General features: G+C 40.4%; 1 protein-coding gene across 5 annotated transcripts in view; it reads right to left on the bottom strand.

Annotated features, from left to right (window-relative positions):
- The window catches only part of GAD1 (glutamate decarboxylase 1), a 42,949-nt gene that overhangs the window by 1,792 nt on the left and 17,795 nt on the right, over window positions 1–23,362 (bottom strand). For 4 of the 5 annotated variants that reach the window (XM_053597134.1, XM_053597136.1, XM_053597135.1 and 1 more), the window contains 11 exons: window positions 21,976–22,066; window positions 14,364–14,476; window positions 12,026–12,141; window positions 11,862–11,941; window positions 11,584–11,638; window positions 10,130–10,246; window positions 8,902–8,966; window positions 5,852–5,930; window positions 4,618–4,767; window positions 2,485–2,592; window positions 1,010–1,099 (listed from right to left, as the gene is read on the bottom strand). In XM_053597134.1, the coding sequence (XP_053453109.1) occupies window positions 1,010–1,099; window positions 2,485–2,592; window positions 4,618–4,767; window positions 5,852–5,930; window positions 8,902–8,966; window positions 10,130–10,246; window positions 11,584–11,638; window positions 11,862–11,941; window positions 12,026–12,141; window positions 14,364–14,476; window positions 21,976–22,066 (1,064 nt within the window). Of the gene's footprint in view, window positions 1–1,009; window positions 1,100–2,484; window positions 2,593–4,617; window positions 4,768–5,851; window positions 5,931–8,901; window positions 8,967–10,129; window positions 10,247–11,583; window positions 11,639–11,857; window positions 11,942–12,025; window positions 12,142–14,363; window positions 14,477–21,975; window positions 22,067–23,362 lie in introns of those variants that run through there. The other variant, XR_008381203.1, reaches the window with a different exon arrangement.

The following is a 23,362-nucleotide window of genomic DNA, read 5'->3' as shown; positions in this document are numbered from 1 at the left end:
ACAGTCTCTGCTACTTGGGAGGATGAGGCAAGAGGATTGATTGCTTGAGGCCAAGAATTTGAGGTTGCTGTGAGCTATGATGCCACAGCACTCTACCCAGGGTGACAGTGAGATCTGTCTCAAAAAAAAAAAAGAAGAAAGTACTGTGTGAAAGAATTTTGAAAGTCAGTCGTGGAACCATTATAATAAAAAACAAAGACAAAAACAGAAAGCTCTTATAGGCAACACCATAAATTGTCTATGCAACCCAAAGAGCAGGATACTGCCTGGCACATAGACTGTGTTTAACAAATGCTTTTTAAATAATTAGGTGAATCAAATATTGTCTAAATTAAATAACTCTGGATAATATATAAACTAGATATAGAAATCAACAAGTAGTATACATCAGCATTAGAATAGGCTTGAGCTTCATAAAAGATTATTATAACATAGTTGCACATGGAATGTTCCTAGGTGTGTGTGCATTATTCATTTGCCCTGCGTAGAGATCCTTGAATGAAGGACACCACCTAAAGACAGGGATGCATCCTTTAGAGGACAGGTGTCCAACCTTTTTCTTTTCTCAGCCACATATTGGAAGAATAATTGTCTTGGGCCACACATTAAACACACATTAAACACTTTTCTCTGTTTTAAAGAGAAAAGTCATCCTTGTTGATGGATATATTTCCCTGTGAAATAGTAATGAAAGCTGATTAGCAAAAAAAGTCTTTTTGTGATATCTGACACCACAAAGAAGCCAAAAAGGTCCTTGTAAAACCAGCATGTGGCCTGTGGGCCGGGCCACAGGTTGGACACCCCTGTGTTTAGAGGTTCCTGTGGTAACCAGAGCCAGGTGAACCAGGCAGACCCAAGAAGAGTATAACAATGGCTCCCCACCACCCCATTCATTACTGAGAGCCCACCCCAGGTCTTTTGTTTTTATTTCTTCATCGTTAGAAAGAGGATGTCCTCACTAGTTAGAGAAATTACAGAGGATTCGATGAGACAAAGAATGAGAACATACCTTGTGTAGTTTTTCCTGTCGCTCAGGACTATCCGGAACACTCCTGAGGCTTTGTGGAATATACCAGAAACAGACATTTGTGTGCTCAGGCTGCACAGATTTTAACGAACAGGCAAACAAAGAAAACAAAGAGAATTATGAGAACTGGAGAGAAAACTGTTCCCAAGCCCATATGCACACGCAGTAGAAGTCTCTCACAAAGACATGGGCTGGATACCCATCTCAAAGACAGTGTTCCTTCTCCAGTAGGGAGAACGATGCCTCATTTATCCAGTCAGACCTGGCAGGAGAGCAGTTCTTCACAACCGATTTTCCAGATAACTAAAGTTACCACCTTTGAACACTGAAATGTTAAAAATAATTACATTTGGGTAATTTAATAAAATATATGACCTATCTTGCCATTTTGTAGCACCTCATGTATAGAAGATAATTGAAATATAGTTTAGTCTATTGGCACTGAATATTTTATGGAGTTTATTGATACTGAATCTTTTCTTGATGATTCAGTACTATTATAATGAATATTAATACTGGCTCTAAACTGTAAGACTGGGCTTATTAAGATGCCTAAAATTGTTTGGTGTACTTTTGAGTTCTGACTCTTGAGATAGTTTTTCAGTTTTTCCCTAGCTGCTGTTTGCCATCCCTCTAACTGGCTTGAAACACCACATTTGCTGTTTTTAATCTGCTACTAGAATGCTTAAGATAGTGTGTGAATAATCAGAGCACTCTATCATTGACTTTTTGTTCACTTGGCGACTCTCACATGTGTTCCTAATAGTTTAGTTGGTGATGAACAGACTGACTTTGAGTGTAGGTGGTGTTATATTTACCAGGTTATGAGTGGACTTGCTTTTACCCAGCACTAACTCCTATTTCATCTTCCTTTATTCAACTGTGAGATCCATTAGCACAGAGAGAGTATCTGTTCTGATTAACAGTATACAACCCAGCTCCTGGCATAGGGCCTGGTGCACAGCAGGCACTCAGCAAATATTGGTATTACAAATATATGCAGTGCGTGTATGAACTCAGGGTAGAGGCAATTTTATCTTGCTCTCCTCATAATGAATCTGTGTAAGGTAAAACTTTATTTTAGAACCAGTCTTGAGAGGCAAGAAAAATCCATCTTTCAAGTTTCTTAGAACTGAGAAGCACTTTATCATTGAAGCACGTTTGTCTTCAACACAAGACAAACTCAAGAATGATGAAAGATCCGAAACTGTCAAGGAAAGACCTCTTGTCTACAAAAACCTGGCTGAGAGCCATACAATTTTAGAAGAGGTGAAAGGAAAAGGCATCCCAGTGCTACCAAAAGAAAAGCTCACAGACATGAAATCAATGAAATGAACTGTATGCAAGAATGAAAATTCAGAAGCATTTTTTAGCAGTGTGAGAAAACATGCCTTCAGGAGCTTCCCTCAGTAGTTTTTTTGGAAATGTTGTATATCTGGTCCAGGATGATAACCTACCTCACCACTGAAAACCATCTCAAATCCTTCTCTGTTTTTAATCTTGGTGTAGAGGTATTCAGCCAGTTCCAGGCATTTGTTGATCTGGTTTTCAAATCCCACTGTGCCCTGTTTTAAAGAGAAAAGTCATCCTCGTTGATGGATATATTTCCCTGTAATAAGAATTTGGGAAGGCTAAAACGTTGTTCTTGCTTATGAGAAATATACAAAAGAGTATTCTTGGAGATGGTTAGGAATAACCATCCAATTGAAAATCTACAGCTTCTTCGCAGCTCTGCATGCAATAAAATAAGGTGTGCCTGCTTTCTCTTCTGAAGGCATTCTCGTCTCTGGACAGTTCCACTCAGCAGCTTCCTGCTAGTTATTCACAGCCTAGATACATGCCTGTTTCTGGTTTGCTTTGGGATAGTGCTACTCAGAGCATCATGTGTGGGCTGAAGCCAAGTCCACAAACTGTAACTGCTTCATGATAAAATGAGTGCAGAAATTGAGATCAAGCAATAAGAAACTTTTATAGGAAGTTGACTGAGTACTTTTATATCTAATACAAAATAGTAGCTTGTATTTTTTATGTTTTTAGATTTCATTTTTCTAGCAATTCATGTTTACTGTGTTGGTCCATGATGGGTTGAACAACCCTAAATAACTGCTTGTTCATCATAGATACTTTGCGAGTTACTGCTGTAGAACTCATCTTTCTCACCAATAAGTCCCAACCAAATGTATCTTCCATCTCCCAGGCAGGCTGCATTCCATATAGCAGTATTATGCCTCTTAGGTGACAGGCAAGCGGGCAGGCAAGACATGCCTTGAGATTGCAGTAGCTCCAGCTATTGACAAACTGGTTGAGCATGAGTTTCAAAAGCCTGCATGGCTGATTAATAACAGCAACATGAGGGTTGTTGAGTGGGCTGCTGTTAACAAGGAGAGCAGATGCACGTGGCGGGCTTGCAGATTGCTAACAGGCCTGAGTAAAGTTCAGCACCGGCAAAGCCGGAGCCTTCCTAAGTAGTTTCACAGTTGACTATACACCCTGGCCAGTCCATTCGGGAATGAAGCCTGCACCAGGGTCCCACCTCAGCAACCAACATAAGCCTAAATCTCCAGCAGATGGTTTCAAGAGGTTATTGAAATTACTGTTGTCACTGAATTTCAAAATGACAGGGTTCTTTTTTTTTTGTTGCAATTTATGGCTACTTATATGTTTAAAATACCTATGATTACTTCATGGTAGAAATAAAATTTAGACTATTTCTATAGTAAGACAAAATGACTTAAAAAACTAATGAGAAATGAGAAAAAAAACTAATAATCTACCTTATTTTTCCCACAGAAGAAATATTTGACTAGATGTTTTATGGAAAATCTTATCTCAGTGTTAGGTAGGCTTGATCTTAAACATTGAAATTATTAAAATTAATTTACAGTAGGTAAATAAAAACAATGAGTGCAGTATAAAACTGTGAAGTCAAAATTGCCTTTACTTGACTGCTTAAAATTCTTATGGTACAATGAGTCAAATGGTAATCCTCTCCCTCACTCATATTTTGGGGGCACATCCTATAGTTAGCTTTTTTCTTATGTAAAAAAAAAACACAACCCAAGAGGCAGATGAATGCAGACAGAGCATGCTTAAGTCTAGCAATAAGACTTCTCAGACTAAAGTAGAATTTTCTAGAATAGCCTATCAAGTACAAATAATGGGAAAGATATTGTTCAAGTAGGACTTAAAACTGTCAGATATATCCATGATGAGAGGCCTCATAAAGGAATTCAAGGTTTTACTCAGAATAAAAGTGAATCTTTTACCTCTTTCTCTAAACCTGCACTAAATAATTCTGCCATCTCTAAGGATTGCTGTGGAAATCCTTGCCTTGGCATAATTTTTAGTTGTTATAAAAGAAAGTTATAAGAAAACTTCCTGATAATTCAAACTGAAGAGCCTGACAGGACAGAGAAACTGACCTAAGGAATAAAGCTATTTCATTTACAAAGAAATTACAGTTAACTCAGTTATCTAGGTATTGATTATACTCATGGTGAATTATCTATGATATAGTTTTGCCTCTCTTTTGCCAGCCAGTCTGTGCACATTACTTTCTGGCTCTATTTTTAGAATTGTCTCTTTCGTACCTTTGCTTTCCACATCAGCCAGAACTTGAAGATGTCTACATGGCGGCCACACTGAATTGCCTTGTCCCCAGTGTCGTAGGAGACATCATATTGCTTGTCTGGCTGGAAGAGGTATCCTGCACACATCTGGTTGCATCCTTGGAGTATGCCCTGTCAAGGAAATCAAGATGGGTACATCTGTAGTCACAGATCAGAGATGTGGATGGCTTTAAAACAGGCGTGGCTGGAAGGCGGGATTTTAGGTCACATCTAATCTTTCTTTTGACGTCTTTAGGAGACCTTGCACTTGTCCAGATGCCCTTCTCTAAAATCACTTTTGGAAAAACCATTGTGTCTTTCCCCTGACACTCTGATTAGAAAATGATCTCCTGCCTCAGATGGCTGCCAGGGCCCCAATGTCTCCCTAAGAAGCATTTAGAATTGCATGTGGGTGTTTTGGGTTGTTTCAAAGGCTAAGAAGTGCTGTGGCATTTAGTAGGCAGGGGTGAGGGATAGAAACTTCATCAGTAGGAGGGATAGTTTCATGCTATAAGGAATTTTCCTCAACCCCCCCTCCCATGGTCTTCCAGCCTTTCCAGGATATCCTATAAAGTTTACAGGGACTCTTCATATGAGTGAGTAAAGAGTCTAGGCAGGCTCTGGATCTCACAGGCTAGAGACAGACTTTTGGGAAAGCCTCTGTGTGCAGAAGTCTGACTGGAGCAACAATGCATTGGAGGGCAGGGTCCTATTACTAGGAGCTTAAAGAAGGGAATATATTGCTAACCCATTTACAGAAAGAAGCTTTTTGGTCAACATTCCTTGTTGCCCTGAGTTGCTATTTGTAGTTGTTTTTCTGCTTCATTTATTTCAGCTCTTAGGACCACAAATTCATGCTAGGAAATTAGAGTATGTTTCAGTGAGCACTTTTTGTCCTCACTGAGGACAAAATTGATTGGGTGCCTCACCCAATCACTCCTACTTTTGTGTGTGCAAACATGAAGGGATACTCAATTAAATAATTCCCTCAAAGGTTCTGTCACGGACAGAGCCCCAAGTACTGAACAAGGAAGGGCAGTAGACAGCAGAAGCCAAGAGGAGAGTTGAGGTTCGCTCTCAGGGCAGGGAAGGACGCAGCGGGGTTCCAGTCTCAGGAATAAGCCAACAAGTGCTGCAAAAAGACCCCACACTTTTTCTTCCGGCGCCTTCTCAGGCATGTGCAGGCCACCAGCGTATCTTTGGAGGGAGGACAGACCTTTTCCTTGACGAGAATGGCCGAGCACTGCAGCAGCACGCCCATCATCTTGTGAGGGTTCCAGGTGACAGAGTTGGCCCTGAAAGAAGCACGTGATACTTTGAAAAGGTACAGAGGTTGGAAAGAGGTGACTGTCCTCTTGAGGAAAACGACACCTACCCCAATCGAAGCCAATGCATCTTTTGGATGCCTATTCTCCTAAAATGGCTATTAGAGCAAGAAACAAATACTTCACAGGCAGGGTCAGGGTATCATAGTGCAGACTGCATCTTCCCATTCAGTGTTTTCCAACCTTCTTATCTCACAACACACTTGAACCTATAAACTTCCATGGCTTAAATTATGTTGATGAAAAAAAGGTAAAAAAAAAAGGATGTATTTACTGTGCTTTGAACTTCCATGGAAAATAATCTATTTATCTGTGTATTTATTTATTTAAATTTTGTGAGACAGTCTTACTATTCTAAATAACTACTACTAATAATAGCTATCATTTATGAAGAACTTTTATGTCCCAAGGCTCTGAGAGCTTTCAGGAATGACGTCAGCATGGTATCATAGGTTGAACTCAGGCTGTGCAGCTGAACTGTCCAAGTCTGAGTCCTGGCTCTGACATTTGCTAGCTTGGGTGCATTATACAATTCCTCTGAGATTCGGTTTTCCTATCTTCAAAATGAGGAATGTCTACCTCACAGAACTGAATAAAGTATAAACTGCATTAATAAAAATAAAACGCTTGCAGTCGCGCCTGGCACAATTCTCACAACAACCCTTATGATGTAGGTACTGTTATCACTTCTATTTTAGAGGGAGAAATGGATGAACAAAAAAGGTTAAATGTATTACCTAAAGTCACAAAGTTGGGAAGAAAGGTTGGAGCCAAGATCCAAGTCCAAGGCAACTAATTGCAGAGACAGTGCTCCCAGCTACCCCACTAGACCGCCCCCCTCTAGGCAGCAGACTTTGGCTTCTTTCTGCCTTTCTGTTCTCATTTATGAAATGAGCCGATGAGCTGACCTACCTGCTTATGGGGCAGTATCAAGAGTGACAACCCAAAAGCAAGGGCAAGTTGGACTATTCTAGACTTTGACTACCAGGCAGCATTGTTTCAGGGCTAAATGAGCATGATTTTGCCAGCTTGGCTGCAATGATAGCTTAACAAGCATGGTCTCCTAGCAACCGCATCATTTTGTCAGACACAATTAGATGGTTAAAGAGCACACTAGTTAGGGGATTGCAGAAACAACTTAGTGTAATGCACGATGATTAAAACTTGGGTAACTTGCTTCAGTGGTTTGCAGACTCCTTCTGAATGGGCTGGCCCACAGCTGGGCTCTGTGTTTTAATACCTGTGAGGGATATTTTCTCCCTGACATAGCAATTGGCACGGAATTATGCTGCCTCTGTTCTCCCTAGAGGTAAACTCTTGCTGTGAATTTTTAACCTCTTCATGTTGCTTGGTTAGGTCCTTTAGAGGGAAAATAATTTAGTGCACATGAGCACTGTGTTTCAAGAAGAGAGGAAGGCCTAAAGTGCATAAATGCTTGATAAAACCTTTGAGAAAAGGACCTGTGAAAAGTTCCAAGAAAAGTTAACTAAGTGCTTCTCTCTTTAAAAAGCATCAGTGTCAGACCATATTTAAAAGGTAGTGAAGGTAATCAATTTTCTCATTGCTATCATTTACCAAGTCATTAAAAATTATATTTAGGTCTCATAAAATGTCTTAAATCGTTTTCTGAATATCCTTGAGATCTGAAGTAAATGATTCTTTGCTACTACAAATGGAAAGTAATAAGACATGACATCGATTCAATCTCCTTTGGAAGACGTATGTGTTTTAAAATGTTAGAAAAGAAAAATTCTAATGCAAAATATTTCAAGTTTTTCTAGACTCAAAGATGTAAAATTAAAATTGTCTGAGAAAAGTGCAGTTGGGCTGACTCATCTACATTTTACACATTATCCTCCGGTGATAGGGTCATATAACTGCTTCAAAGAGCCAGAGACTTGACAGTGGCCTTACACAACTTAGACAGAGGAGGCACAGTGGAGATAACAGAAGCCAAGGTCCTTGCTGCTTGCTCTTTGTCCCCTTCTCCAACCATACTTTTCTCTTACCTCTCCCACTTTGCTCCAGCCCCCATGGAGTCCTGCCTCAGGGCCTTTGCACTTGCCATTCTGCTGCCTGGAATACTCTTCCTCATATCCTGGCTTCCTGTCTCTCTTTGTTTCAGTATCTGCTGAAATGTCACCTCCGCAGAAAGGCCCTGACTACCCTATCTAAAATAGCATGCCTCATCACTCACTGTTACCTAACCCTGTTTTATTTTTCTTTATTATGAGACAGATTAAATATTTATTTGTCTATGAACATCTAGCCCACAGGGAATTAGCTTCAGCAGGAAAAATCTTTTAGTTCATAATACCTTTCATAAAGCAGTATCTTATTTTCCTCTGTGTATCTGATATGCATTTTTTTTGAAAAGTATCCTATGTGGCGAGACAGACATTCAGGTAACCAGTCACATGCACGCTTGCCTGGCTCATGATAAGGACTCAGTTGTCGAATGAATCAACAAATTAATGTGAGTTCATTATGGATCCAGGCTTTGGAGTCAGGTCAAAATCCTATTAGTCCTCGAACACTCACTGACCATCGAATGGTGAAAGAGAAAGGAAGCTAGGCGAGCTGGCTTTCCCAGCAGTACAATTAACGAGGAAGAAGAGCAAAGGGAACCAGGGTCCTTAGCAAACTCTGATTTAGCCCCCAATCTCCCTCACGGGTTAGTCTCTCTTCTCTCCTACTTGAATATCTGTAATTTCATTTATTGTTACACTTTCCACATTGTGTTATAACCACTTATTTATTTTCTTTCTCTCTTTCTAAATTGGCTGAGGATGAGATGGACCAGGAAATCAATCATACAATATGTGCTCAATAAAAGCCTGCTGAACTCAAATGGGCTTAGATTGGACTCAGGGTGGTGCAAGGGAGACCCGGGCTGACCCCAGAGCACTGTCATTTGCTGCTCTGACGCTCCAGTCCTTACCTTTCAATGCCATTGAGTTTATGGCGGTGCTTCCGGGACATGAGCAGCCCACCGCCCCAGGCAGCCTGCAGGGAAGAGGAAGGAGAGGGAGAGAGGAGCAGCAACCTTTAGGAATCCCAAACAAGTTACCCCACATCTCTAGTCAAACATGAGAATGTAAAAGGTTAAAAGCACAAGCTTTTCTGATGGCCGAAGCCCACATTGAGTAAACACAAACATAACCACAAACACAAACACAAAACCAGTGGCCATTGTGATTTTTCATTGTTAGTTCTTTTTCAAAACGTCCTCTAGGTCAGCTTTCAGAGAAGCTGCAGGAGCGACACAGGTAAGCTGGGTCTGAGCCTGTGGCACCTGTGCTGTCAAGACCTAAAAGCCCAAAGTATGGGGAAAGCCAGGAATCCTCAGGGAGCCCCCCTGGATGGCTCTGGAAACTACTTGAAAGACTGGGGCCTGCTGTCTGATTAAACCCAGAAGGCAGCGGCTCCTGCCTGGTTTGAAGGTTCTCAACAGTTCCTGCAACAGCACCACATGTCTTTGGGTACCAGGATATGTGTTTACTGAACAGCTTGGGATGCCTCGTGACACAACAGCTTTTGTTAGTCATTTGTTCAATGGCAGGGCAGCCCACCGCATTGTTTAGTTGTGAGAAATTAAATCCATGAAAGACTGGAGAGACAGGAAGAAAAAATACACCCAGTCACATATGTGAAAATGTAACTTTTGTGTTCCAGGGAAAACTCAGGACTAAATCTCTTAGTTGATAATAGCTTCCATATATTGCCTTATTTTTCCCAAATGTAGCAAATATGCATTTTTTAAAGAAAAGTATCATAGAGGGCTGAAAGAAGGCTGAGGGTTCACATTCGTAGCCACTTTCTATGTCTATGTTCTGTCTTAGCCATTTTTTCCCCTCTGAAATCAGTTCTATTTTACTCTGCAGCTATTTGTCCAAAGGTCCCTAGGAAGGTGAGGGAGACCGTATTTTAGGATGAACCACAAGAGTCAGAAATCAGCCAGTGAGGGGTGGGGTGAGTCCCAGAGCATGTACCAGGCCTGTGGTAAGCACCCGCCGTGAATGGCTGGCTAGGGGCTGGAGAATAGCTGGCACTAAGGTGGGGTGGAGAGAGGGCTGGCTGGGGTGTAGGAAGAAGCTTGAAACAAATCAGACAGCAGAACTTTTCCACCCCCAGATGGACTGAGCTGTTCTGTGAGTTATGGCACTTACATCGACATGCAGCCAAAGGTTATATTTCTCGCATATATCTGCAATCTCCTGTATCGGATCAAAAGCTCCATAAACAGTTGTGCCAGCAGTTGCATTGACATAAAAGGGAACATAGCCCTGCAAAGTAAGAGAGAAAGGCCGATTAGTCTTTTTACCCTTTCTCATTTCCTCATTTCCACCTGAAGTAGAATTGCAGTAGTGTTTATTCCTAGCAGTCATTGGCTAAGCTGGTGGTGGCAAACGCTCTGCTTGGTAGTATACTTTGTTGGTTCATTCACTTATTCATTCATTTATTTGACAAATATTTTTTGAGTGACTTTCATGTGCCAAGCCTGTTGTAGATGCTGGGGATATAGCAGTGAGCACAACAGAAGAATTCTGATGTCGTGGAGCTTACATTCTAGTCTGTGTGTGTGTGTGGGGGAGTGGGGGTGGGGGTGGCGGGGACAGACAACAAACTAAGTGAAATAAGCAAAATATGCAGTATGTTCGATAGGAATAAGTTCTATGGCAAACAAGAAAGCAATAATGAATATTTGGAGTGCTGGGCAGATAGTTCCAAATATCATCTGGACATTGTTCTCTTAGGTGCTGTGTCGTTTAAGTGTATTGATACAATCATTAAACTAAAGCATTGTTTAGTTATTTGAAACAGATCTATGCACTGTGAAAGCTGAAACACTCATTAACTGCGGACATGCTCAAATTTTGACATGAATGAGAAATAAATGAAGGAGCGGGATAACAGTGCCAAGACAGGGTTGGGGAAATCTGTGAGTCTTAGGCTGTTTGAAGCTCATCTCCACCTCTGCTCCTTGCTCAATCCTCGTAACATTTACATCCCCCTTCTCTGCTGAGGCCCCAGTAAACAACTACCATTAGAGAAGAAGGTACAAGACTGTAACCAAAACAATGTGTTGGGAAATGGCCTGACAGCTACCTGGTAGTGACTTGTGGATATATCTGTTCTATGAGATTTTTTTTTGTTGTTTAAGAGAATTTGTTGAGACTGGATTTGCCAAGTACCATTGGGCCATCTGCCAAGGCATAGGCATGGATGCACTTTGCTAAACAGAATCCTAAGCTAAAATGATATTTGTTAAAATGAGATAAGACCTAACAAGTAGCAAGTAGTAACAATTAGGCTGTCTCTTCATGATGCTCAAGTAGTTGATTTATTGAAGAACATCAAATTAAGCCCTTGACACAATGAAGACAGGACAAGTGGTCTAATGAAATGAATTTTTCATTAAAAAAATTGATATTGTGTAGATATAGCTTTAAAACTAAATTATTTCACAAGTTGGAAATAAGCAAACATCTGGGAATAGAATTTTATTAACACAATAAAATTATCTCTTATTTTGTCAAAGACTTTTATTGTCTTGGTCAGAAGGAAGGTATTTTTAAAAATTCATATTCACCAGAGTTTAGATGCACCATGGTGGACATACCTTTTGCTTGGCTTCGAGAATTTTTGCCTCAAAATCGGCTGGAATTATCTTCCCCCTATAATTATTGTAAAAGGAGAGAATTAAAATGAAGAATCAATGAGATTGCACATGGAAAAAACTTCAGCAGCAGCAAAAAAGTACTTTAATTGGATATTTTCAACAGACCATTAGCGGCCTGGCACACTGTACTAAGCCAGTCCTTAAGCACAATAAAACAAATTTAACAGATGAACACATTTAATACATCAAGAACCTACTATTCACTCTCCCCTGCCCACCTTTCATTGCACTTTATCAAAATCACGTTGTCAGTTCCAAAGCCCAGTGCAGCCCCAGCTTTCTTTATGGAATAATGACTCTGCAACAAACAGAAATTTCAGGTTAGTCATGAGCGAGTCCCTTGGAAAACACCAGAATACACGAGCAAGAGCCCCCAACTCACTTGTTCCGAGGTGAAAAGGACCAGTTTGGGAACAGCAGCCATTCCCTTTGTCTTAACCTCGGGGAAGTACTTGTACCGAGCAGCCATGATGCTGTACATGTTGGATATGGCTCCCCCTGTCGGCAAGCAGACACAGCAGCAGGTGTTAAGGCTCTTAATGTTTTCTTTCTTTCTTTTTTTTTTATTAAATCATAGCTGTGTACATCAATATGATCATGGGGCACCATACACTTGGTTCATAGACCATTTGACACATTTTCATCACATTAGTTGACATAGCCCTCCTGGCATTTTCTTAGTTACTTTGCTAAGACATTTACATTCCACATTTACCAAGCCTCACATATATCCTTGTAAGATGCACCACAGGTGTGATCCTTTCAATGCCCCTCCCTCTACCCACCTCCCCCCTCCTTCCCCACCCTTTCCCCCTTCCCCCTATTCTTAGGTTGTAACTGGGTTATAGCTTTCATGTGAAGGTCCTAAATTAGTTTCATAGTAGGGGTGAGTACATTGGATACTTTTTCTTCCATTCTCCAGATACTTTACTGAGAAGAATATGTTCCAGCTCCATCCATGTCATCTTTAATCATCAGAGAAATGCAAATCAAAACTACTTTGAGATATCATCTAACTCCAGTGAGACTAGCCTATATCACAAAATCCCAAGACCAGAGATGTTGGCGTGGATGTGGAGAAAAGGGAACACTTTTGCACTGCTGGTGGGAATGCAAATTAATACATTCCTTTTGGAAAGATATATGGAGAACACTTAGAGATCTAAAAATAGATCTGCTATTCAATCCTGTAATTCCTCTGCTGGGCATATACCCAGAAGACCAAAAATCACATCATAACAAAGATATTTGTACCAGAATGTTTATTGCAGCCCTATTCATAATTGCTAAGTCATGGAAAAAACCCAAGTGCCCATCAATCCACGAATGGATTAATAAATTGTGGTATATGTACACCATGGAATACTATGCAGCCTTGAAGAAAGATGGAGACGTTGGCTCTTAATGTTTTCTACAAGGAAGGCTGAGCTGGTGTTTCAAGAGATAAGGCAGTCCAGGAAGGGGAATTAGAGTATCCTGGTAGGTTTTGCTAGCTTCCTTATTGCTGGGACTTCCCTATGGATTCTCTGTCCTGGGAATATAAGCAGTCACTCTTCTTACCGAAGCTCTCTAGAAAATTTGGCTGGAGATGAATCACATACTCCAGTGCCCTTCCCACCTGAAGCTCAGACAGAAATGTAAGAGGTAGCAGCAGCAGTGGCTGCAAAGAAATAGGTGAGTTACAACCTTCCTGCTTCTAATTTCTGCTCAATCTATTTACTGAACAAAGATGAATCTGTTCCCTGACTTCAGAAAGACAGAGAAAGAGAGAGTAATGGAACTCAACAGGAGGAAACAACGACATTGCTTGGTTATCTGCCTGGGTACTCTCGTCAAAGAACAGCCCAACTGAGTTATCGAGTCATTTAGGAGAGCTCTAAGTTTATTAAAATAAAAACAAAAACAAACTCCTGCTTACCTAAATAAAGACACAAGAAGCACTGAAGTAACCATTTATGTATGTTTGGCCAACACAAACTAGTCACTTTTACCTCAAGCACTTGACAGTTAAACAAGCAAATCTGTGGTCTGCTCAAACTGTCTGGACAATGGCAAACTTTATTCCTTCTTTTGCCATTGTACAGAATCTCACTGTTTCTGACATCATCTATAACTTTTCCTTCCACCTGGGAGAAAACCTGCCCTGGTTTGACATTTATTGATTTATTTTCAGACATCTGGCTGAATATCCTTGTTTTAAAGATTCTTGTATTTACTTCAAACTAGAGACTCAAAGTAGATAAGCTATTTTGGCTGAAATCAACTAATTAATTGATAATCTTTTTTGTTTTTTATTGAGACAGAGTCTCAAGCTGACACCCTAGGTAAAGTGCCATGGCGTCACAGCTCACAGCAACTCTTGAAGTCAAGAGATCAAAGGTCAAACTCTTGGGCTCAAGCGATTCTCTTGTCTCAGCCTCCCAAGTAGCTGGAACTACAGGCTCCCGCCACAATGCCCTGCTATTTTTAGAGATGGGATCTCACTCTGGCTCAGGCTGGTCTGAAACTCCTGAGCTCAAGCAATCCATCTGCCTCAGCCTCCCAGAGTGCTAGCATTACAGGCATGAGCCACTGCACCTGGCCACTCCAACGTAATGGAAAAAAAAAATTTAAGGACATTATTCTTTCACAAACTCACTTTCTATTTAGTGTTTTCAAGAATCTCACAGATCCTTATTGTAAACCTTGAAAAGAGTCAGGAGAAGAGAAGAGAAACCTACCAGGAGAAAATATCCCATCACCATCTTTACTTGACCACCCAACAATCTCTCTCATCTTCTTGAGTGTTATTTGCTCCATGAGGACAAATACTGGTGCAATTTCATATGTAAACCTGGAAGGGTAGTGAGAAAAAGGATGAAAGAAGATAAAGTCAAAGCACTTATTTTGGCAACACAGATGATTGGCTTAATATTTGTACTTGGGCTCTAAGAAGATGTTCACGACAACTAAAATGATTCATTTCCAGGAAATGCATTAAGTCACCAATCATAAAATGTCAGAAACCAGCCTGGGTTATGGAGAGGTGCTGGAAGTGCCTGCACTTGTGACACTCACCAACAAAATAAATTCTCATCTGAACGGAATGTCTTAGGTGTGGCTCACCCAGAGGAACAGACAGAAAGCAAATGACTTTCCTGAGTCCCTTTTACCTCTAAGATTATAGGACAATTTGCTTATATTATTTCAATTATAGGCAAATATTAATAGAAAAAAATTCTAAGTTCTACAAAAAATTTGTTTGCAATCCTTTCTGTTTTAAAATACTGACTGCCAGTTTCACACTTGTAGAATTTATACAAGCCATAGCCAAAGTCTATCTTTTAAAAACAATGAAAATATCCAGAAGCTAACTGTGAAGATAATTGGAAATATTGACCCAGGTTTTAAAAATCTCGATATAATTATCTACATGGTTTTTCTACTGATAATCCCCAAGGACAGCTATGTTTCTATAATTCTCTCAAGTCAATATCTGTCAAGAGTAATTATAAGTGATGATTTTCTCATTACAAATTATAAATAACAAGAAGATGGTCAACTGGCATACACAGCTAACTGTGGGTATCAGATATCCTGGCAGGTAGCATTTGTCTTCTAACACGCTGATTTAGAAGTAGCAAGCCATGCTCTCTTCAAAGCAATTCAAAACAGACGCACAGTCTGGTAGACTTGTCATTGAAACAAGATCATGGTAGGAAACATAGGGCCTGAGAGAAATCAGGGAAGATCATCCACAGAAAATTCAGCCAGAATACAAAGATATTTACTAAGCATGGAGGCTCTTTGTCTCTCTTGTTTTTGCTTAGCCTTGTAAACGTTAGAGTCTGTGGGCTGGGCTCAGACCATCTTTGTCGAAAAGAGATGCCTAGATTGATTTAGCCACGTGATATGGGGAGGTTCTGACACTGGTTAGGGTGTTTGAGCTGAATGCCAAATGTTGAGGACTAATGAGAATTCTTGCTTGCTTAATCACTTAGAAAAGCTATTTGTAAGAATGAAATAACTATTGTTGTACATGAGACACAGGTGAAGCTACTAAGTTTTAATCACAGAGGAAAAAAGCAATCAAATTAATCACATGGTGATAGGAGAGGACAAAAAGATCGATCCAGCAGGATCCTCAGGATACATCTGTTGGTAGAACTATTTTGTTTCCAAAATGAACATGTTCATTTTCCTTAGGAGGCCCCTGGAAATTTAGGAGGAAGACCCTTGGAAACCATATGTGCAGTTACCATCACCTCTGGAGGTCACAATCATGCTTTGGTTTTGCTCTGAGCCCCATCACCGTAGCAACCAACACTCCCTCATGTCTGATGGCCTGATAAAGGAAGAAGAAGAGAAGGATTCCTGGTTTAGCCTGTGCTGCTGAATGTACCGAGAGGCAAACTCACGAAGGGATCTAACCACTCTTGAACAAATGTGTTATCAGTGGTTCCACTGCTTTTTGGAAATATTGGAATGGAAATAACTGTTTGTAGGATGAAGGGGCACTGGTGGCACAGCCCTAAATTAGAAAGCTCTCTGGGAACAAATGAAACCATACACCATAATATCAGAACTGAATCAAGGATTGAGAGAAAGCTGTGTTAGATGGGCAAGGGAGAAGGGTTGTGGCTGCATATCAAGGGCTGGTCCAACTCCATGCTTAGTGATTAAAATCAACTTAGGCCCCAGGTTTGCATGAATTAGCCTCCCTGTCTAAGGCCTAAGAACACAGCCATTGCTCTAAGGATTAGGAGGAAGCATCTAGAGACTTTGACCGTGAATCTATCTGATCTCATGTATTTCAGGTTCCCTATCTATGCCAGGTACCTGATACCTGAACTTTTCTTTTGGTTCTATTCAATGAGTACTTACTGAGTGACTATCGTTTGCCAGGTGACATCCTATGTACTGAGGACACTAAGACATTATAAGACACCATTCTCAACCCAGAGGAGGAAGCTTACTTGGATGAATCCAGCATCTGGTTCTTGACCTGACCTTAGCAGCATCCTGTTTGGTAGTTCCTGCTTGGGTCTGTAGGACCAATTATCCCACAGCTAGCACCAAGCTTATCCTGACTCAGGAGCTTCGTTCTGACATCCTCTCCCGGAAGCTACTATGTCAGCCTCTGGCTGTTGATCCACAGGCAGGCCTGACGAATGAGCTAACATGGAGTTCTTTGTTCCTGACACTTCTTCTGACCCTGTCCTCCCATCCCGGGCCATGTTTATAATGTATAAGGTTGCACCCACAGCCTTACAGAAGGCCTTGCAGTTCACCCCAGAGAAGTGGATCCCCCCCATACCTCTTTGAGAATCTTAGAAAAGCTATAGGCCTTCTCTCCAGGTAAAAAATAATGATATGCACATAACTTTGTATTCAACTATAGGAAATTCTTCTCTTACAACCTGGACCCAGGTTATGGACCCCTTCTTTAAATGACAGATAAAAACAGATGAAGTCAAGAGATCAAAGGTCAAATATAAATTCAGAAGGAGCTATTTAGATGCTGAAATCAGAATACAAGATTACATTTCAGGATCAGAACAAGAAACTAAACCTGCCAACACCTCTGGATTGAACCATAAGAACATGGGGTTAAAAGCAATAAGATGGTGACATCCATGGAGCGACACTAAAGGAGAGTGCTGAGCATTTCTATATTCTGAGTAGGGGAAAAGTCAGCCCTTTTACAGTGGTTCAACTCACCTTCCCAGTGGTGTACACTCAGAACTAAGGCAAATTAATTGTCAAGAAATGTAGAGCTCTCTTAGCGCACAGACTGTTGATTGTTAACCATATTAATTTTCCTTTGCTTCTTTAAATTTCATCATTTTATTTAGGGTTGAAGTTCGCTCCCAAATCAAAGACTTTATTTTAGACTTTTTAGATGTGGCCATGGGTCTAAGTTCTGGCTAAAAAGGTGTTATGGGAATGTGGTATAAGATTTCTGAGAAGAATTCTTAGTAGGAAAGAGTATGCCCCCCCTTTTTCCTTCCTTCCTTCCATCTTCCTTCCTCTCTTTCTTCCTTTTTCTCTCCCTCCTGTCCTCTTTCCTTCATCCTTCCTGAGTTCTGAAACACAGAAGTGATGGGTGGAGCTCCAGCAGCCAGCCTGCATCCTGATGCAACTTAGAGTATGAGAGTCACAAGCTGCCATAGGAATTAGAAGGGCATAAGGAACCTGGATCCCTAGAGACTGTCCAACCAGAAACTTCTGTAATAATACAAAGAAATAATTTTGCATATTGACCCTATCTTGGTACTCCTTTTAGACTGCCACTTGCATCTAACAGTGGCTAGTAGTACATCTTCACCTTTAAAGGTAACACATCTGAGGGGAGCTCAGTGAAACCTTCCACTGTCAGCTGGGCAAGGTGGCTCATGTGTGTGGTCCCTGCTACTCAGGGAGGCTGAGGCAGCAGGACTGCTTGAGTGCAGGAGTTTAAGGTTTTTGTGAGTTATGATGCTCTAGCCTGGGGCAACAGAGTGAGACTCTGTCTTCAAAAAAAAAAAAAAAAAAGAAAAAAGAAACACTCCACTTTCCAGATATGAGAGATAGAAATAAGAGTTGGAGGCTGAGAAGAAGGTTCTCAAATAGCAACAGTGACCTGGGGGGTGGCTGCTTTTCCTAGGAACCGGCACTTAAAATTGGAGCCTTCTTTAGTCTTAGAATCAACTCTGTAGGATAGATACGATTATTCTCCATTTTTCTGATGAAGAAACCGAGGCTCAGAGAAATTCAGGGATTTGTCTTGACATCTCCTGGCTAGTAAGCTTCAGAGTCAGAATTCCAAGTCCTTTATAGCACAGCTGCTTTTCTATGACAAAGGCGAACTGCTCATCACAGGCTCCTCTCTCCAATCTGCCTAGTGGTGAAAATGATGGCTAACGCCCATGGAAAATTGCTGTGTAATTCTATGAAAATAAAGTGCTAGATGCTTGAAATCATAACTTCATCACAAAGGGTCGTGATAGATCTTGCCATTAAGGTCATGTATCATCATTAGGTATTGTAGGCAGGCTGTTGTTTACCCTTAGGTCATACTCAACCTGCGCAATTGTGATTGGTGGCCCTGTTTTAGAAGAAAAGAGCTGATGTGACTTGGACAACCACACATTTGTGAAGTTTTCTTTGGATCTTCCTGGGATCCTTGTTTGGAAGAATATATCTCAAAGCCATATGCACAAGCAGGAGTAAAGGTATGAACACAGAAGAATGTCTGTGTTCTAATGTCTTTTTGCTACTCGAATTAGGATATTGGAGAGTTCTTTTAAAAAGACTACACTAAGGAATAGAGTTATTAGTCTGTACTACCAGACTAATCCAAACCCAATGAGAGTATAGATCAAAAACTTCAGCTGTATCACTAATTAAATCCTGCTCTGCCAAAGAAAGATCCTTTTGCCACAGACTTAGTTTGAGCACTATTCCCAACTGAAGGAGGAATTGTTACAAGGACGCAAATTCTGCCCATGTTCCTGACAGCACTGCCATAGTCTATGATCTTCCAGGGGAACTGGCTTGGCACAATTTCTAGATAATAGTTACTACTTCTTCAGACAATTCCTTGTCTCTAGAACTGACAGAAACAACTTCACTATTTTAAATAACCTTCTCTATCCATCTGTTGGAATTGGATCATATTTTATAAATATCTACCACTCAGTACAGCTGCAATTACAGCTGTGTCATTTAGTTGGATTGGCCTTGACCTCAGAGAGTGGGATGTATGTCAGTGTTTTGTAGCTGAGCCGAGAGAAGAATAAGGGACTTTGGTTTTATAAACACATACCCAAAAGGGAGAATTTGCAGGATCCTTCTGGTTGAAGGAAAGCCTTTGAGAGAATATTTGGCTTTTTATGTTTAAAGGGGTGAATTCCTTGATTTACTTTGAGACGTTCTTTAAGATCCTGGGTGAATTATGTGCTTATTTTAATATGGGTACTTGCATCTTAATGGATATGTATCTTTCCCTGATATCCTTGTGTATTTTCCGCATAGTTGAGGTAAGGACAACTGTACTTTCTAATTTAAATTGTGTTAGATGCTACAATTAAGCATTACTGTCTTTTTGCAAGTTGTAATTATCTATAGTTGTATGATGTCTGTACTGGCTGATATAATTTTATTTTACAAATCATAATGTAATATGGTAAAGATTGTAAGGTGGAGCTTTTTGTTTTAGGAGACCTTCCTGGCGATTGTATCTGTGACCTGAATTCTTCTCAGTCCTTTAGACTTTCCTTGATCCAACACAGACACTCCATGAAGTTTGCCATGACTTGCAAGCAGGGAGCATGAAAATCATTTTAGTTTTTCAATCAATTTAATCTTTAATGCCTTTTAGCACCAAAGGCTTCATTTGTCACAACTGCTTTTTAAATTTGTCACTGTTGTTTTAAATTAGCAAATAAAACAGGAATCCTTAATTAATAGAAACTTTTCTGAATGTAGTTAAGTATTTTGAGTCATAGCATTGAACAGCTTTAGAACATACATGAATTAATATATAATTGGGCTAGTTTAAGAAAAATAGAGGGCGGCGCCTGTGGCTCAAGGAGTAGGGCGCCGGTCCCATATGCCAGAGGTGGCGGGTTTAAACCCAGCCCTGGCCAAAAACCAAAAAATAAATAAATAAATAAAAGAAAAATAGAATACTTTGAACTTGGATAATTTATATTCTATCTTGATATCAAATGGAATTTTTCAGTTTAAACAATATTACTCTTTCATCTAAGTTCATTTTTCAGAGTTTACTTTAACATGAACTTAAAAAGTGTTACCCATATAATTTTTTTTTTTTTGAGACAGAGGCCCACTCTGTCACCCTCCGTAGAGTGCAATGGCATCACAGCTCACAGCAACCTCAAACTCTTGGGCTTAAGCAATTCTCTTGCCTCAGCCTCCCAAGTAGCTGGGCCTACAGCCGTCCACCACAACGCCCAGCTAGTTTTTGTTGTTGTTGTTTTTGTCATTGTTGTTTAGTGGGCTAAACAGGTTCGAACTCCCATCATAGGTGTATGTAGCTGGCGCCGTAACTACCCTGTTTCCCCGAAAATAAGACAGTGTCTTATTTTAAGGGGATGTCTTATCTTTCCTGTAAGTAGGTCTTATTTTTGGAGGATGTCTTATTTTCAGGGAAACGGGGTAACTATATAATTCTTATATAGTTATTTTTTAATTATTGTAAGAAATGCGTTTCTGTGCACACATAAAAAAAAAAAAAAAAAAAAAAGAAATGCGTTTCAGTATTTTCCTTTGAAAATTTTAAAAGAATGTGATGCCATTGTCTGGATATATAGATAGTGGTAGAACACTGTCATTAGCGTTGAGATCAAAGACTGTAGGCTATGATCACCCTTTGTCAACTTGTCTCCAAAGAAGGCATATATGTAGAAGAAACTTTGAGGTGACTGCAAGAAGATTACCCAAGTAGCACTTGCACCCACCAGGACTTCAGAGTCAGTTTCATATAAGTTTATAAGAACTCAGAAACAAAGGCTTTGCCTATACAAACAAATAGGAGGAAAAAGGTCAAATTCAGAAGAACAAGAAATTATTTTGATAGGAACTGCCTCTTGGGCCTTCTTTTTTTTGTAGAGACAGAGTCTCACTTTATGGCCCTCGGTAGAGTGCCGTGGCCTCACACAGCTCACAGCAACCTCCACCTCCTGGGCTCAAGCAATTCTCTTGCCTCAGCCTCCCGAGTAGCTGGGACTACAGGCACCTGCCACAACGCCCGGCTATTTTCTGGTTGCAGTTTGGCCGGGGCCGGGTTTGAACCTGCCACCCTCGGTATATGGGGCCAGCGCCTTACCGACTAAGCCACAGGCGCTGGCCAAGAAATTATTTTGAAAGGAATATATAATGTATCAGTACCAGATGGATTTTATTTTAGAACTTTTAGTTAAGCAACAGATTGATCAAATTGATTTATGGCATTATGGCTGCTTTACTTATGGAGGAAATATGAACTAATGATAAGAGCCAATGTGCTTGGGTGGAAAAAGGAAACCAAGATCATACCCTCAAACATGACCTCTTAGAAACACCATTAAGAGAAATAGAGTCTTTTAACATGAAGTTTCACACTCGAGTTGAAAGTTAGAGTTATTAGTTTTCATGATCATGCTCTTATTAAGTTGTACTATTCAATTCAAAAATAATTTGTCAAATATCTACCAGTAAATGAGAAATGTGATCAACCAAAAAGATTTTAAGAGAAAAGATGACCAAGCCAACTTTAACAAAATAGAACCATTGGAATTGGACTCTTAAAGCAACAAGACACAGTTATACATCAAGGTTGCTTATATGAAAACAGTATGTGGAACTTACATATTGGTATTGGCTGTTGATGTCAGCCATTCACCAGCTAAGCCAATGATATCCAATCCAGTGGAGAGCTGGTTGAAAAATCGAGGATGACCTAGAGAGGTGAGTAACAGGACAGTATCAAGGCAAATCCAGATTTCTCAAGCTGGCTGCCCCACTGGGTCACATTGATGGGGCGACCGTTTCAGTGGTCTCATAGGGCTGCTGCAAGGATATTGGAGAAGAAAGGGCAGGTTGACCCCTGCCATACCAGCCTTTAGCATTAATGATGTCCTTCAGACTTCTGTTTCTAAAACATCATGCTTTCAAATTAAAAAAATCCAATATAATGAAATTAATAATGCTTTTTAATGTCTTATTTGTTGACTTCTAGATGAACTCTTCTGTCACACTTTCTTTCTTTCTTTTTTTTTTTTTTTTTGCAGTTTTTGGCCAGGGCTGGGTTTGAACCCGCCACCTCTGGCATATGGGGCCAGTGCCCTACTCCTTTGAGCCACAGGCACCGCCCTGTCACACTTATCTTTTTAAAAATTACAATAGAGGATGGGGCAGTCCTGATTTTTTCCATAAGTGCTTCAACTTTAATTTAAGGATTTTAACCCCCAAATCAAGACTTGCTAATTGGGGAGGGGCTAAAGGTCTCAGAGAAGGTTCATGGCTCTGGGAACCATGAGAAAGTACCAACTGTGACGCTGATGCTGAGAACATTCACCACTCTTTCTGGGTCTCTGCGACAAATGTGACAGCAGGCATTGATGCGCTTTGCCCATACATAGTCAGGTGACAGTTAAACTAAATTTATTGCTAAGATGACCTAGCATCTCCTCTGTGAAATGGGCAGATACAGCTTCATCCACTCACTGAGTTATTGGTGAAATAATTATCACTACATAATTCTAAAGCCCTGTGCGACCCACTGTGCTTCAATGGGCTTCGTTCTCAGCAAATTCAGGATCATTGCCAAGTTTTTGCCAACTTAGTGTTCACAAGAAAACACGACTCCACATTAGCAGGCTTGGCGCGGCTGTCAGGAAGGAGTCAACACAATAGATTACCTAGGGATGTGTGACAGAGAGCTAGTGTTAGAAAGATATGCTGACTACGTACTTCCAGTGGAAATTGCCTTTGCCTCTGAAATAACTGTCAGAGAGCTAGTGTTTGGATGTTCCTGGTCTAACTCTCTTCTCTGAGGACATCTGTACTTCCCTAGACATGATTCTGGACTATGACTTCTGATAGAAGAAGCTACCTATCCCTGAATCTTCAACAGTCCTTGCAAAATACTACTCATTTTTAGAAAAAAAAAAACAAAACAAAACTAAGAAGCATAAACAGTAAATTTAGTGTAAGTATGGGGGTGAGATTCTAGACATTCATGGAGATGACTCTA

The sequence above is a fragment of the Nycticebus coucang genome, chromosome 7 (assembly GCF_027406575.1).
Source record: "Nycticebus coucang isolate mNycCou1 chromosome 7, mNycCou1.pri, whole genome shotgun sequence".
Lineage (NCBI taxonomy): Eukaryota > Metazoa > Chordata > Mammalia > Primates > Lorisidae > Nycticebus > Nycticebus coucang.
Note: the sequence above shows the minus strand (reverse complement) of the source record. Positions and strands in the feature narration are given on the sequence as shown.